Here is a 17915-nt window from a genome sequence, read left to right on the forward strand (position 1 = left end):
CATCAGAGTGATCAAAGAGCCGCATGCGGCTCCGGAGCCGCGGGTTGCCGACCCCTGGCCTAGGCCTTTGTGATAATGTGAAACTGTGATATTTTTGCCCGAGGTTATCGTACCATCAGAATCTCCTACCTGCCCGTGCCTCGCTCCACGACAAGAAAACCACAGACAAAAAAAAAAAGAGAAATAAACACATTCATCACTCAATTCATCACTTGCAATGTCAAACTACGCTGTAATACAACAGGTGAGCTACGACAAGTAAGTAATAACTCCCCCGGTATTCTACAGCCATCGACATACATAAAATATATTAATGCACCTGCATACCAAGGAAGGTTGTGATGCTTGGATTTATTGTGCTATCGTTCTTTCTCTTTTGATTAAAACGTCCCCATCTCACTGTGATTTATATGTGCGAATGGCAAGGAAGTGCGGCCAGAGAGGGACAGCAGGAGGGAAAAATGACATCATCATGCTTTTTAGCTGCAGGACGGCATCTACTGCGTGCGTCTGAGTGTGGCTTGCAGGGGTCGCGACTTCCTCAGAGCTACTTTAGTGGGATTGTGTTGAAGCGAAAACAATTAGGAAAATGATGATTCTGAATTGCATTCAGGGAAAAGAAAAGTGCACAAATATTTTCATAGTTGCAGGGGGAAAAAAGCAGCAATGATGATGATGGTAATTATAGTGAAAAGCAATGTCGGAGACAGGGATTGAAAGTCAGGATCATTTGCTTTAGGTTTGACTGAAAACTAGAAATGTGCCCATTGATCGGCCATTGATCAATATCAGCTGATTTTCATAAAAAAAGCATGTGATCCCCATTGTCGTTTAATGCAGATCAAAAACGCAGATTCCCTCGAGCTGACAATTCATTTTTAGTCCCGTGGCTGATAATGTGTCTCCATACGCAGTGTGGAGCGACTCCCCTAAGCTAATAATAATAACCTTAATTATGGCAAATTAACTGCATTTCTTAGTACCTTAAGTATCATTAACAAGTACCATTATCACTGTAGGACAAGTCTAAATATGTTACACATTGAGAGCAAGCCAGGAGCAGGCATGTTATTAGCCAAGCACCAAAGAAATAAGTGACGTGATGTCCGAAATGCTTTAAAATGTAATATCGGAAATTATCGGTATCGGTTTCAAAAAGTAAAATTAATGACTTTTTAAAACACCGCTGTACGGAGTGGTACACGAACATAGGGAGAAGTACAGAGCGCCATAAACCTTAAAGGCACTGCCTTTGCGTGCCGGCCCAATCACATAATATCTACGGCTTTTCACACACACAAGCAAATGCAAGGCAAACTTGGTCAACAGCCATACAGGTGACACTGAGGGTGGCCGTATAAACAACTTTAACACTGTTACAAATATGCACCACACTGTGAACCCACACCAAACAAGAATGACAAACACATTTCGGGAGAACATCCGCACCGTAACACAACATAAACACAACAGAACAAATACCCAGAACCCCTTGCAGCACTAACTCTTCCGGGACGCTACAATATAGACCCCCCGCTACCCCCTACCACACCCACTTCATGCTCTCTCAGGGAGAGCATGTCCCAAATTCCAAGCTGCTGTTTTGAGGCATGTTTAAGAAAATCAATAAAAAAATATGGCAGTGCCATGTTGACATTTTTTTCCATAACTTGAGTTGATTTATTTTGGAAAACCTTGTTACATTGTTTAATGCATCCAGCGGGGCATCACAACAAAATTAGGCATAATAATGTGTTAATTCCACGACTGTATATATATCGGTTGATATCGGAATCTGTAATTAAGAGTTGGACAATATCGGGATATCGGCAAAAAAGCCATTATCGGACATCTCTAGTGACGAGTAAAGTTAAAGAAGTGTAGATGGAACGACGTTACAGTAAAAAGTAAGCGGATGTTGATGGGAAATTATCAAGGAGATTATTAAGAGTCTAGAGAGAGGATAATATAACAATAACTGTTGGTGTGTCAGCATTGTTGGGAGGAAGGCAGATCGATACATAATTACCGAGGGTAGTATCATTACATGATCCATAAGCAATATAAGTAAGTGATAGATCAATATTTTTTTTTCCTCAAAATCCTTTTTTGTTATTTTTGGTCATGTTTACAAACTCTGGGAATAACTCCTTGGACATAGAAGGACTTTGAGGGCAAAATAGTTTTAATAATACACCGACAGAAAAACTGACCAGGTGTTTACTGTTTGTGCTATGGTGCCATCTTCTGTACGAGTTTGCCCACTGCAGGTGCTGCAAGTTGAAAATGAACTCGAAGTATATCCCGTTTTGTCTACTATTCGTCTATAGCGTTTCTGCGCGACATTATTCATATTTCATCACTCCAAGCAACGTGCGTAAGTTTTACAATATAACTAAACCAAATTATACTTACTAAACCGCCCCGTGTGATATCTGTAGGAGTGTTTTCATGCATAATTGTACTTGCTATCGTAATGTAATCAAGCTTGCATTGTTAACATTAGCGAATATGCTAACACAAGTGTCTGTGTTAGTATTATTAACTTACAATGGCATTCTTTTTGTATTGTTTCAGTTTCGTAATTTTACTAAAACGTCATTGTGGAGTCTTGTTTTTTTTCTGTCTTGTGAATTGCATGTTTTAGTTTGAAAAGTAACTCCCCTCGTTTCAGGTCACTTGCCCTTCCTTTTGTGTCATCAGTCTGACGTCATCCCTGATCCCTGTTTGTTTCCACCTGTTCCCCATTACCCTCATGAGTCTTATAAGCCCACGCCTGCCTTTGTTCTGTGCCAGATTGTCTCGTTCATTCGTGCCTCTCTAGCTTCCTGCCCATGCCTTGCCTCGTCTCATGTTTGAAAACCTTGATCCTGAATTCCTTCGTTGATATTTTGAGCATTATTTTTCTCCTCCTCAGCAGAGTGATTTTGTGTTATTTAGTCTTACAGCCGAAGTGGTGAGTTTTCAGTTTTTCTTACAGTTCTTCCTTTTCCTCAATTTTTTGAGTGACAATTTTTGTTAACCCTTTTTTTTAGATTAGATGCAGTGTAGGAGTTTCATAGCCATTGTTTTCTCCCTCCTGTTGGAGTGTTTTTTTGTTTATAATAAATTTCATAGAATATATGCCGCCAAGTAAAGTTCGTTATTGTTTTTGTGTTTTCCTCCTTTCGGAGTGATTTTCGGTTGTTCCTGTTTGTGGAACTTTTTTCGCAGTCTAGTCTACTTATAGCCTATATTGAATTGCCCTGACTCTGGAGGGTGAAAGGAAGCTTTCAAAATAAAAGCCTGCCGAATGAATCCCTACTCTGCATCTGAGTCCTATCTTTTGACCAAGCCTGACAATGACGATGACTTCTGTTTTGTTTGATCAGCCATTTTACTGCCGCGTTACAGGTGCAGTTTGGAAACAATCAAGGTGTGTAAATAAACGCTTACAGAAAAGTTTATACCGGTATATATCCGCAGCTTATAGTACAATGCAGCTAATATATGTAAACATATTTTTTTCTTCTAAAATTTGGTGGGTGCAGCTTAAATACTGGTCCGCTCTGTCTGAAAAATAGTTGTTGATTTTGTTTAGTTATTGTGAATCATTGACTTTGTTTTGCTCAAACATTTGTATGTAATAAAAGAGAATAAGGAACAAGTTTATATTTTGTGTTGATATTGTTAAACTGTTAATTACTATCACTATAATTAAATTGACAAATTTACAGTTAATATAAGTGTATTGGTATCGCCTGATCTCACTCATGGATGATCTGGATCAGAATTGGCAGCATAAAACCCTGATCGGGACAACCTCACTGAAAATGTGTTTTACTCTAGGGAAAAGGCACAAAAAGCACAGAAAAAAAGCATCTGCTTGTCACCTGCCTGTGTGCATTTTTGGATGCTTTTCCCCCAGCTGAGCATTAGCGCTGACTGCAGAATCATGTGACCAGACACTCCAAGCCTCCTCGCAATCAAAGCAAGACAGCTCGGTTGCAACATGACAACAATCAAGGCCTGCTCACGCAGCTTGTCCTCAGGAGAATTTAGCAAGATGTACTAAAAGTAGTGCACTGGGTTACTTGGAGGGAACAGAACATTGCTGTTTATACTGAAAAAAAAAAAGGAAATGTGACAAACCTTTTTTATTTACTCGAAATTATTAAGAAATATGGCAAAATACACATATTTTAGGAAGTTTGTGTTTCAAAATAAACAAAAGTTGCTAGAAAATGTCTTGTGTTAATATATTTGAATTAAATTAAATTGGAGTAATCTACAAGCTTTCTCAGATATAAAGATGGTGAAAAACATAATGAAGACAATACTAAATTTTACGGACTATAAGGCATAAGGCCACTAAATTTAAAAACAAAGTTGTAACAGATATTAGCCACACCAGACTATAGGCAGCAGATACAGTATGTATGTTAAGAATCAAAGTTATTTACACAGAAATATTTTATAAATGTTTATTTACATACCTTAATTGCATCCAAACGGTGCCTGTAGCACGGCAGTAAAACGGATGATCAAACAAAACATAAGTCCTCGTCATTGACCCACAAGCTGCGGAAGCCACAAATAGATTTGGCGCTATGTTTTCGCTCTCGCTCATGAACACAACATAATGCACCTGGTCTGCCAGAGAATAGGTATGAGGGACCATTGAAGTTGCCCACTTAGTGACTTTGGGCACCTCACGACTCGATTACGATCACAGTTCAGGAGCTACGATTCGGTAATAAACTGCTTACTTATACATCTTTGATATTATATTGTATAATATTAAAATTATGTTACTTTAATCATGTATTATTATATGTTCTAAATTTATTACATAGTATTATTATTAATATGTCTACAAGGCTCATCCTCCGGCTACTGGCTTGTGCAGTATTGTGTCATTCATATATATATATATATATATATATATATATATATATATATATATATATATATATATATGTAAAGGCCACAAGTTTGGACATATCTTCTCATTCACAACACAACTGATGGTCCCAACCCCATTGATAAAGCAAGAAATTCCACTAATCAACCCTGATAAGGCACACATGTGAAGTGAAAACCATTTCAGGTGACGACCTTTTGAAGCTCATCGAGAGAATGCCAAGAGTGTGCAAAGCAGTAATCACAGAAAAGGGTGGCTATTTTGAAGGAATAAGAATATAAAACATGTTTTCAGTTAAGTACATAACTCCACATGTGTTCATTCATAGTTTTGATGCCTCGAGTGACAATCTACAATGTATATAGTCATGAAAATAAAGAAAACACAGAATGTGAGAAGGTGTGTCAAACTTTTGACTTGTACTGTATACATACGTAATGCGTGTGTGTGTGTGTTTATATATTAGGGCTACAACTAACGATTAATTTGATAATCGATTAATCTGTCGATTATTACTTCGATTAATCGATTAATAATCGGATAAAAGAGACAAACTACATTTCTATCCTTTCCAGTATTTTATTGAGAAAAAAAACAGCATACTGGCACCATACTTATTTTGATTATTGTTTCTCAGCTGTTTGTACATGTTGCAGTTTATAAATAAAGGATTATAGAAAAATAAAAAATAAAAAAATTCCCAAAAAATAAAATATTGCCTCTGCGCATGCGCATAGCATCGATCCAACGAATGAATGACTAAATTAATCGCCAACTATTTTTATAATCGATTACAATCGATTTAATCGATTAGTTGTTGCACCCCTAGTGTGTGTATATATATATATATATATATATATATATATATATATATATATACATACACGTTAGGTCAGGAAAAAACAGAGGCTATATCATCCCTACATTTTTTATGTAAAATTAGGGAAACATGCAAAATAGGCTTCACTAATTTTATATAAAATTCAATTTTAAAAAAATTATATAAAATTATAAAATCCCCTGACGAGCAGGGAAACCTGCAAAACATGCTTGTAGAGATGATATAGCCTCTGTGTTTTTTCTGACCTAATGTATATTCTGCTCTACCCCAGTATTGAGCACTGTATAACGGATAAACCACAGAAACCTTGACTATATATATATATATATATATATATATATATATATATATATATATATATATATTTATATTTATGTATATATATATATATATATATATATATATGACCTAAAAATCGTATTTTTAAAAATCAGTGGCTTAACAAATGTGTATACATTTTTCCCAACACCCAAAACAATACCCATCCCTACTCGGAAATTAAATCACAAATTGCTCTTCTCAACGAACACTGGGTGACGCAGTGGGCCCCCTTCTCCATCTAAAACCCCTCCCTGGACGTCGTAAGGATGAGGAGGAATTGGTTGATCAATAATCTCCTAATTGTAAAAACAAAACAGGCTAAACACGCCAAAACAAAATCTGCAAACTCACGGTCATGACTCAGTGTGTCACATTCATGGCCTCACAGACAGTAGGGAATCACAGAATGTTGACGCTACACTAGGGGTATAACGGTACGTGTTTTGTATTGAACCGTTTCGGTACGGGGGTGTACCGAACGAGTTTCTAAGCTAAAGTCTTAACAAGCTGCTTTGCTTCTTCTGCCTCTGTCTCAGCACCCAGCATTGTCCCACCCACACAACCATCTGATTGGTTACACAAAAAGCGGTAACAGCCAATCAGCAGTGCGTATTCAGAGCGCATGTAGTCAGTGCTTCAGTGTCGAGCAGATAGGTGTTTAGCAGGTGAGCATCAGGCAGCGTACTCTCCCCAAATTATAATAAACACCTCCCAGTCAACTACTAGTAACATCACTATGAGCCCGTTGACGTTATAGAAACTTAAACTGCAGCTCAGCTCACTCGCAGTCCTGGCTTGAGGTGAAGGCTAATTAGCTTTTAGCATAACGTTAGCTCAATTTGCGGTGTGTGTGCGTGTGTAGTCTCTCCTATTGCTATTGTACTATATTTTTCAGCTATAGTTACATTAATCATTAGTAATGGAGCAGCCTAGTTTTGAATGGCAGGGTCCCTGCTATCACATGTTGACAAAAATATATCATTTACATAATAAAAATCAACTACAGGCTTCCCAAATGCTGTAATAAATTAAGCATGATGAGTTGACTTGAAACTGTTTAATGTTGCACTTTTTATATGTAGAAGAAAAGTTTTGTCATTTTATTTAAAGGCCTACTGAAATGTGATTTTCTCATTGAAACGGGGATAGCAGGTCCATTCTATGTGTCATACTTGATCATTTAGGATATTGCCATATTTTTGATGAAAGGATTTAGTAGAGAACATCGACGATAAAGTTCGCAACTTTTGGTCGCTGATAAAAAAGCCTTGCCTGTACCGGAAGTAGCAGACGATATGCGTGTGACGTCACAGGTTGTGGAGCTCCTCACATCTACACATTGTTTACAATCATGGCCACCAGCAGCGAGAGCGATTCGGACCGAGAAAGCGACAATTTCCCCATTAATTTGAGCGAGGATGAAAGATTTGTGGATGAGGAAAGTGAGAGTGAAGGACTGGAGGGCAGTGGGAGCGATTCAGATAGGGAAGATGCTGTGAGAGGCGGGTGGGACCTGATATTCAGCTGGGAATGACTAAAACAGTAAATAAACACAAGACATATATTGTATATACTCTATTAGCCACAACACAACCAGGCTTATATTTAAGATGCCACAAATTAATCCCGCATAACAAACACCCCCCGTCCATATAACCCGCCAATACAACTCAAACACCTGCACAACACACTCAATCCCACAGCCCAAAGTACCGTTCACCTCCCCAAAGTTCATACAACACATATATTTCCCCAAAGTTACGTACGTGACATGCACATAGCGGCACGCACGTACGGGCAAGTGATCAAATGTTTGGAAGCCGCAGCTACATGCGTACTCACGGTACCGCGTCTGCGCATCCAACTCAAAGTCCTCCTGGTAAGAGCCTCTGTTGTCCCAGTTCTCCACAGGTCAATGGTAAAGCTTGACTGTCATCTTCCGGGAATGTAAACAATGAAACACCGGCTGTGTTATCCGGCACAACAGTCAAGGGGTGCATTCTACGACGCAATACACCGCTTCCCACCTACAGCTTTCTTCTTTGCTGTCTCCATTGTTCATTGAACAAATTCCAAAATTCACCAACACAGATGTCCAGAATACTGTGGAATTTTGCGATGAAAACAGACGACTTAATAGCTGGCCACCATGCTGTCCCAAAATGTCCTCTACGATCCGTGACGTCACGCGCCGGCGTCATCATACCGAGACGTTTTCAGCAGGATATTTCGCGCGAAATTTAAAATAGCACTTTAGTAAGCTAACCCACTTGTGTTGCAATGTTAAGATTTCATCATTGATATATAAACTATCAGACTGCGTGGTCGGTAGTAGTGGGTTTCAGTAGGCCTTTAATCTGAGCACCAACTTGAGGCAGTTTAATGTTGATTAACGTGGGCAGAATTATTATAGTGTTCCCAATGTTAAAAGGATAATTTACAAATTTGGTAAATAAATAACCAAAAAATGTATATTTTGTCGTTTTCTTACTGTACCGAAAATGAACCGAACCATGACCTCTGAACCGAGGTAGTTAGTTGTGTACCGTTACACCCCTACGCTACACAGACCTGCCAGGTCGCTACAGCACTTACAGGTGGCTCCATCATGTGACGAAGTTTGTTTTACATTCCATGTATTTTTTTATCTCACTTTTTGCAAATGCGTCACTGCCAGTCGTGACATTATTAGACTCAAACCTTCATCGTTCATCAAGTGCCATTGAAACGGCTAAGGAGTGCTCGGTACTCACATAAGGCCTGGGAGCCAGTGAGCAGCAGTGATAGCAGCAGAGTTGTAACAGGCAGCAGGATTGGCAAGGACAGACGAGTGACGCTCCCCGTGGCCATCTTTGTTCCGGTGGGAGTGGGTTGGGGGGTGGGGTACAGGGAAGGAAGGGGTGGGTCTTATCTTCCACCTGGCTGGAGCGCCGAGGCACCAACTGCACCGGGATGATAGAGTTCTGCAGGCAGGATGGTTTAGCACTCTGGAGGAAGAAACACAGAAAGAGACATTATAACTCATTCTTTGTCTTGGTCAAAAAAAATAGCCTTGTCGAAAGATAACAGTGCGTAGTAGAAATTATTTGACCTTTGACTTCAACTACCTTTTTTTTTGTAAGTTATTTCATTAACAAAAGAGTGACTACGCCCTTCTGTTTCTCTATTCTAATTTAATGATCCTGCTGTTTGCTACTTTGTAATTAAAAGAGGAAGCCCAGACCTAATCTCTTTGTTTTACTCAAATCCCATTAATCCTCAAGGAACATTATTTATCTTACGGAAGTGTGTGGTGGCGTCACTGTGTGATTATAGCATCCTCTTCAATTAAAAAGGTGTGAATAATGACTAAATAAAGAGTGGTGGAAGGGATCAATGACAACAATTGTAGGGTTTAAATTTAGTGAATGTCACTGGTATTCATTTCCGAAATTTTACAAACATGTATGGGTCTTTTTCCAGTTGTAAGAACAATAGAATAATGGCTCTGGTATTCATTGGTGGTAAACAGCATGAGACTCACGGTTTAATCAAAAATGATTTACTGTAGAGATCAAATGCATACATACAAACGGTATGTCGACACTAAAATGGGCAGCAGTCTGCATCAGCTCTGTGCTCTTTAATGTCTTTTATGTCCTTTGTTTCTTTAATGTTTCCCTCTTGTTTTCATATGTTTTTGCTTTGTTCTTCAAGGACTTTTTTGAGCCTGAACTGCAACCACACGGTTTTGATGTGGGCCTGAAAGAGTGGCAGCAGATCACAGTCGTTCCTGAGATATTACAATTGAGCTACCGTATGTCAAAACAATTTCCCTTGAGGACCAATAAAGTTTGTCTCGGTCTAATTACATCTTCTAGAAAAGTGCACAACCCATTGACCCCAGCAGAGATGCTGTTGATTCAGTTTCAGTTAGTTGGTCCTAAGGACAAGAACAGGACATCATCTATGGGAGGTTCCACGCAGACCTCCGCTATGGCCTTTAGAGTTCAAAGAGCTTTGCATTCCTTGTTTATAAGCAATTGACACATTTGAAGCGCAACTGTACACTTTGTCTTCAAATGACCAGATTAAACTAGTCTTTCTGGAAAAAAAAATAAGAGTCGACACCAGCTATCATAAATAAATAATAATGATAAATGGGTTATACTTGTATAGCGCTTTCACCTTCAAGGTACTCAAAGCGCTTTGACAGTATTACCACATTCACACACTGATGGCGGGAGCTGCCATGCAAGGCGCTAACCAGCAGCCAACAGGAGCAAGGGGTGAAGTGTCTTGCCCAAGGACACAACAGACGTGACTAAGATGGTAGAAGGTGGGGATTGAACCCCAGTAACCAGCAACACTCCGATTGCTGGCACAGCCACTCTACCAACTTAGGGATGTCCGATAATGGCTTTTTGCCGATATCCAATATTCCGATATTGTCCAACTATTTAATTGCCGATACCGATATCAACCGATACCAATATATACAGTCGTGGAATGAACACATTATTATGCCTAATTTGGACAACCAGGTATGGTGAAGATAAAGTACTTCAAAAAAAAAAAAAAAAAAAAAAAAATAAGATTAATAAATTAAAAACTTTCTTGAATAAAAAAGAAAGTAAGACAATATAAAAACAGTTACATTGAAACTGGTAATTAATGAAAATTAGTCAAATTAACTGTTAAAGGATAGTACTATTAGTGGACCAGCAGCACGCACAATCATGTGTGCTTACGGACTGTATCCCTTGCAGACTGTATTGATATATATTGATATATAATGTAGGAACCAGAATATTAACAGAAAGAAACAACCCTTTTGTGTGAATGAGTATATTGTAAGTGTATCTTGTGTTTTTTATGTTGATTTAATAAAAAAAAAATAAAAAAAATAAAAAAATAAAATAAAATAAAAACGATACCGATAATAAAAAAAAAAACGATACCGATAATTTCCGATATTACATTTTAACGCATTTATCGGCCGGCCGATATTATCAGCCTGCCGATATTATCGGACATCTCTAGATAGGATAGACTTTTATTTATCCCACAATATGAAAATTGCGTCATTGCCGTGCAGGTTTTTTTTTTTTTTTGCATACAGTAAAAGACATAAAGCGTACTGAAGAACTAAAAATAGTAATAAATACTACATATTGCTCACTAATATGTATAACTACTAGTGTTGTCCCGATACCAATATTTTGGTCCTGGTACCGGTACCAAAATGATTGCGATACTTCTCCGTACTTTGATATTTTTCTAAATAAAGGGGACCACAAAAAATGGCTTTATTTTAACAAAAAAAATCTTACGGTACATTAAACATATGTTTCTTATTGCAAGTTTGTCCTTAAAAAAAAAATAGTGAACATACAAGACAATTTGTCTTTTATTAGTAAATAAGCAAACAAAGGCTCCTAATGTAGTCTGCTGACATATGCAGTAACATATTCAAATGTATTAGTCAAAATTATTAAGGACAAGTGGTAGATAATGAATTATTAATCTACTTGTTCTTTTACTGTTAATATCTGCTTACTTTCTCTCTTAACATGTTATATCTACACTTCTGTTAAAATGTAATAATCAGGGGGTAGCGAGGGGTGTATATTGTAGCGTCCCGGAAGAGTTAGTGCTGCAAGGGGTTCTGGGTATTTGTTCTGTTGTGTTTATGTTGTGTTACGGTGCGGATGTTCTCCCGAAATGTGTTTGTCATTCTTGTTTAGTGTTAAAGTTGTTTATACGGCCACCCTCAGTGTGACCTGTATGGTTGTTGATCAAGTATGCCTTGCATTCACTTATGTGTGTGCAAAAGTCGCATATATTATGTGACTGGGCCGGCACGCTGTTTGTATGGGGGAAAAGCGGACGTGACGACAGGTTGTAGAGCAGTGTTTTTCAACCACTGTGCCACGGCACACTAGGGTCTAGTGTGCCGTGGGAGATTATGTAATTTCAACTATTTGTGTTAAAAATATTTTTTTGCAAACCAGTAGTTATAGTCTGCAAATTATGTGTTGTTGTTGAGCTCGGCAGAGTAACCGTGTAATACTCTTCCATACCAGTACGTGGCAGCCGGTAGCTAATTGCTTTGTAGATGTCGCAAACAGCGGGAGGCTGGGTGCAGGTAAAAAGGTGTCTAATGCTTAAACCAAAATTAAAACAAAAGGTGAGTGCCTCTAAGAAAAGGCATTGAAGGTTAGGGTAGGCTATGCAGAACGAAACTACAACTGAACTGGCTACAAAGTAAACAAAAACAGAATGCTGGACGACAGCAAAGACTTACTGCGGAGCAGAGACGGCGTCCACAATGTACATCCGAACATGACATGGCAATCTACAATGTCCCCACGAAGAAGGATAAAAACAAATGAAATATTCTTGATTGCTAAAACAAAGTAGATGCGGGGAATATCGCTCAAAGGAAGACATAAAACTGCTACAGGAAAATACCCAAAAAAAGAGAAAAAGCCACCAAAATAGGAGCGCAAGACAAGAACTAAAACACTACACACAGGAAAACAATAAAAAAGTCCAAATAAGTCAGGGGGTGATGTGACAGGTGGGGACAGTACACCTACTTTGAGACAAGAGCTATATTGATGCATGCTTGGTTATGGTTTAAAGTAATATCCAACATTTGCGACAACGACTTTTTACTGTCAACTGAGTTTCCTTTTTTAATGATTTCTGCTGGTGGTGTGCCTCTGGATTTTTGTCAACGCAAAAATTGTGCCTTGGCTCAAAAAAGGTTGAAAAACACTGTTGTAGAGGACGCTAAAGGCAGTGCCTTTATGGCACGCCCCCCAATACTGTTGTCCGGGTGGAAATCGGAAGAAATGGTTGCCCCAGGAGATTTTCGGGAGTGGCACTGAAATTGGGGAGTCTCCCGGGTAAATCGAGAGGTTGAAACCGATACCGATAATTTCTGATATTACATTTTAAAGCATTTATCGGCATCTCTAATTGTATTTTATTTTTGATATTTCAAAGTTTTTCTTATTTTAAAGCATGTTGAATGTTAAAATAGTGGGGTTTTAGGGCCCTTGCACGGATTAAATTAATTATGATTAATTTCAATAGGAAAAATAGATTTGAGATTCTGGGTTACGAGCACAGTCACAGAACTAAGTCAACTCCTGAGCCGAGATACCACTGTACTTCTGTTAACCCATAGCCAAACATATGAGACGGCAATAAAGCACACACACATTGCAACTACATTTCCAACATACAGTACCTTCTGCAATATAAAAGAAATAGTTCAACACACGAACTATAAAATGAAATACAACACCATGCCTCAGAAGAGTGGCCGTCCTTGAGAAGCTCGGCTTAGCTTTCAACACAATGGCTTTAACATGCCACCGACATGCAGCCTTTCTTTGCCTGACAGGCAAAGGAAGTCGTTAACGACTAAGGGGACTGACAAGTGAAATGGTCTTGGTGACTTCCAGAGTGATGTGTTCCTTTGTTCTCACGGTAAACAATGTTGGAGGTATAGGGAAGCTTGCCATGCCTGAGGGATATTACTCTATCCCTGTGCAGAGGATGGCTTGGGTTATGATTTATGGTCCTCTCCTTAGGGCATGCCATTTTTATCTGCCCCTTTGCTAGGTATACAAACTTCACAACACAATTACAACACCTATTGTTGTAGAACGTGCAAACAGAACATAACCTAAGGCTACGTGTGGGCTTCTGTTTAACGAGGGTTCTGCATGGCTCTCCCGGCAGCAATTCAATGCTCAACTGGAAAACAAAGACTAAAGAGATAAGGTGGACCATACACTTATTTAATGGGGCATTGACTATTTTTGGAAAGATAAACACCACCACAAAAAGGGGGTCAAAGGAAGACATACCATGCTTTATGCCACAAGTATTCATCAAATAGCTTGTCCGTCTTGCACTGAGGAAAGCGGTGGTCTTTAAAGGGGAACATTATCACCAGACCTATGTAAGCGTCAATATATACCTTGATGTTGCAGACAAAAGACCATATATTTTTTTAACCGATTTCCGAACTCTAAATGGGTGAATTTTGGCGAATTAAACGCCCTTCTATTATTCGCTCTCGGGAAGCAATCCGCCATTTTCTCAAACACATTACAAACACCGAGTCAAATCAGCTCTGTTATTTTCCGTTTTTTCAACTGTTTTCCGTACCTTGGAGACATCATGCCTCGTCGGTGTGTTGTCGGAGGGTGTAACAACACGAACAGGGACGGATTCAAGTTGCACCAGTGGCCCAAAGATGCGAAAGTGGCGAGAAATTGGACCTTTGTTCCGCACACTTTACCGACGAATGCTAATGCTACGACAGAGATGGCAAGAATGTGTGGATATCCTGCAACACTCAAAGCAGATGCATTTCCAACTGGACTGGACAGATCAGCTTTCAGGAAAAGAGAGTGGATGAGGGTATGTCTACAGAATATATTAATTGATGAAAACGGAGCTGTCTGCACTCTCAAAGTGCATGTTGTTGCCAAATGTATTTCATATGCTGTAAACCTAGTTCATAGTTGTTAGTTTCCTTTAATGCCAAACAAACACATACCAATCGTTGGTTAGAAGGCGATCGCCAAATTCGTCCTCGCTTTCTCCCGTGTCGCTGGCTGTCGTGTCGTTTTCGTCGGTTTCGCTTGCATACGGTTCAAACCGATATGGCTCAATAGCTTCAGTTTCTTCTTCAATTTCGTTTTTGCTACCTGCCTCCACACTACAACCATCCGTTTCAATACATGCGTAATCTGGTGAATCGCTTAAGCCGCTGAAATCCGAGTCTGAATCTGAGCTAATGTCGCTATATCTTGCTGTACTATCCGCCATGTTTGTTTGTATCGGTATCACTGTGTGACGTCGCAGGAAAATGGACGGGTGTAAATAACGATGGTTAAAATCAGGCACTTTGAAGCTTTTTTTTAGGGATATTGCGTGATGGGTAAAATTTTGAAAAAAACTTCGAAAAATAAAATAAGTCACTGGGAACTGATTTTTAATGGTTTTAACCCTTCTGAAATTGTGATAATGTTCCCTTTTAAAGCATGACTTTATGAAAACAAACCTAGTGGGCTGCCTGACTATATAAGATAAGACTTAGACTTCGACTTAGACAAACTTTAATGATCCACAAGGGAACACATTAGCTCAGTTACAATGATGGAAAGTGTAAGGATGGAAAGGACAATGCAGGTATAAATAGACTAATACAGCGATAAAAAATCTAACATATATACGAATATATACATAATATGTGTACAGAATAATATATATATACAGATATATTATATTATATCTGAGACTGGAGTTACTGGATTTCAATATGAATGAAAACAAGAAATTTAAAGGGATACTGTCCACATAGTTTGGGTTTTAATTTCAATCCATAACGGGCACATCTAATGATGACAACATTGGCACTTATTTAATAGTTCTGGACCTAAAATGATGTCTACAGATAAAGTTCCCCCCACGATACACACAGAAGGGATTTTAGGCTTGTTTTCTAACAAGTTTTAGAACATTTTACGAGGTAATTTCATATTGCATTGTATTTGTTTTGGTTGTATCCTCACACATAATTTGAAGGAATTATCAAATATGGCTGCCAAATGCATTGTTGCAAGTTGTGGCAATACAAACTAAAGAAAGGGTCCGTAGCAATTAGAGGGCAAATAATGGCTCAATTTCTACTGAGTGATATCAGTCGCCTGGCACAATCACTTTTACATGGTCCAACCATAAATTAGGTTCATTTAAACATTAATACCAATGTGTTTTATAACTGAGATGACAAAGGTACACATTAATGGCCGCATGTATCCAATTCAGATATAAAACCAACATACATATATATATATATATATATATATATATATATATATATATATATATATATATATATATATATATATATATATATATATATATATATATATATATATATACATACACACAGTCGCGATCAAAAGTTTACATACACTTGTAAAGAACATAATGTCATGGCTGTCTTGAGTTCCCAATACTTTCTACAACTCTTATTTTTTTGTGATAGAGTGATTGGTGCGCATAGTTGTTGGTCACAAAATACATTCATGAAGTTTTGTTCTTTTATGAATTTATTATGGGTCTACTGAAAATGTGACCAAATCTGCTGGGTCAAAAGTATACATACAGCAATGTTAATATTTGGTTACATGTCCCTTGGCAAGTTTCACTGCAATAAGGCGCTTTTGGTAGCCATCCACAAGCTTCTGGCAAGCTTCTGCTTGAATTTTAGACCACTACTCTTGACAAAATTGGTGCAGTTCAGCTAAATATATTGGTTTTCTGACATGGACTTGTTTCTTCAGTGTTGCCTACACGTTTAAGTCAGGACTTTGGGAAGGCCATTCTAAAACCTTCATTCTAGCCTGATTTAGCCATTCATTTACCACTTTTGACGTGTGTTTGGGGTCATTGTCCTGTTGGAACACCCAACTGCGCCCAAGACCCAACTTCCGGGCTGATGATTTTAGGTTGTCCTGAAGAATTTGGAGGTAATCCTCCTTTTCCATTGTTCCATTTAAAGCACCGGTTCCATTGGCAGAAAAACAGACCCAGAGCATAATACTACCACCACCATGCTTGACGGTGGGCATGGTGTTCCTGGGATTAAAGGCCTAACCTTTTTACCTCCAAACATATTGCTGGGTATTGTAGCCAAACAGCTACATTTTTGTTTCATATAACATCACATGGACAAAGATAAGACCTTCTGGAGGAAAGTTCTGTGGTCAGATGAAACACAAATTGAGCCAAGACAGCCATGACATTATGTTATTTACAAGTGTATGAAAACTTTTGATCGCGACTATAATAATAATAATATATATATATATATACATATATATATATATATATATATATATATATATATATATATATATATATATATATATATATATATATATATATATAAAGTAAACAGGCTGTTCAATTTCTATAGGTGGCCAGTAGAGAAAACTATCATTTTCGTCAAAGTACCACATACTTCAACCACCTTTTAAAGCTTGCTGCCTGCCTACTCCTGTTTATGTTCAGCCTATAGCTGAAGCCTCTCACAGTGCAGCCTTTTACCTTTAGATTTAGTTTTTATGCTCCGGTCCAACATTACAGGCTTTTACCTCAACCAATTTACTGCCTTTCATCGATCCATCCATTTCATCCCCTGCAGAGGACAGGCAACACACAGTATGATGCCGCTGCAATGTTAAAGCACATGTTTGTGGTATGGCTGTTATTGCCTTTCTTCTTAATTTGTGTGGTTGTGCATGTGTGTGCAAATGCAATGTTTATTCTATATTCAATGTGTAAGTACGCCAAATCATATGTATATTGTATTTGTCTAACGTGTTTTAACATGTTGGTCTCAATAAAGTTCAGTCCAATGTGCACTGTTGTACATGAAAATTATGAAAATACTGTATTATTCCGACAAAAAGATGCTACTTTTTTTCCTACGCTTTGAACCCAGCTTGTTATAAAACGGTGTGGCTAATTAATGGATTTTTCTTCGCTAACGGTCATGTTTTGTATAGAACAAATAGTTTTCAACTGACCCTGAAAAGGTGTTATTGTTTGTGCTATAGCGCCATCTTTTGGACGACTTCTCTCACTGCAGTTGTTGCGGGTTGAACATATGCTTCCTGTTGTATTGCCTTGAACCAAAAAGTAAACCATCCATAGCGTTTTTGCTCAAAAGGATTCTTCATCTATCTTTCGAAGCAACATTTGGAAGTTTTACGATATAACTAAAACAATTCATGCTTACTAAACCGTCCCATGTGCGTTTTTATACATACT

At 38.2% G+C, this 17915-nt stretch overlaps 1 protein-coding gene across 1 annotated transcript in view; it reads right to left on the minus strand.

The window, feature by feature from the left end:
* The window catches only part of ptprsa (protein tyrosine phosphatase receptor type Sa), a 476646-nt gene that overhangs the window by 357260 nt on the left and 101471 nt on the right, over positions 1-17915 (minus strand). Inside the window, exon 2 of the mRNA XM_072914629.1 lies at positions 8819-9052. Within this exon, the coding sequence (XP_072770730.1) occupies positions 8819-8915 (97 nt within the window). The 5' untranslated portion in view covers positions 8916-9052. The remainder of the gene's footprint in view (positions 1-8818; positions 9053-17915) is intronic.

Source organism: Nerophis lumbriciformis, linkage group LG14, assembly GCF_033978685.3.
Source record: "Nerophis lumbriciformis linkage group LG14, RoL_Nlum_v2.1, whole genome shotgun sequence".
NCBI lineage: Eukaryota > Metazoa > Chordata > Actinopteri > Syngnathiformes > Syngnathidae > Nerophis > Nerophis lumbriciformis.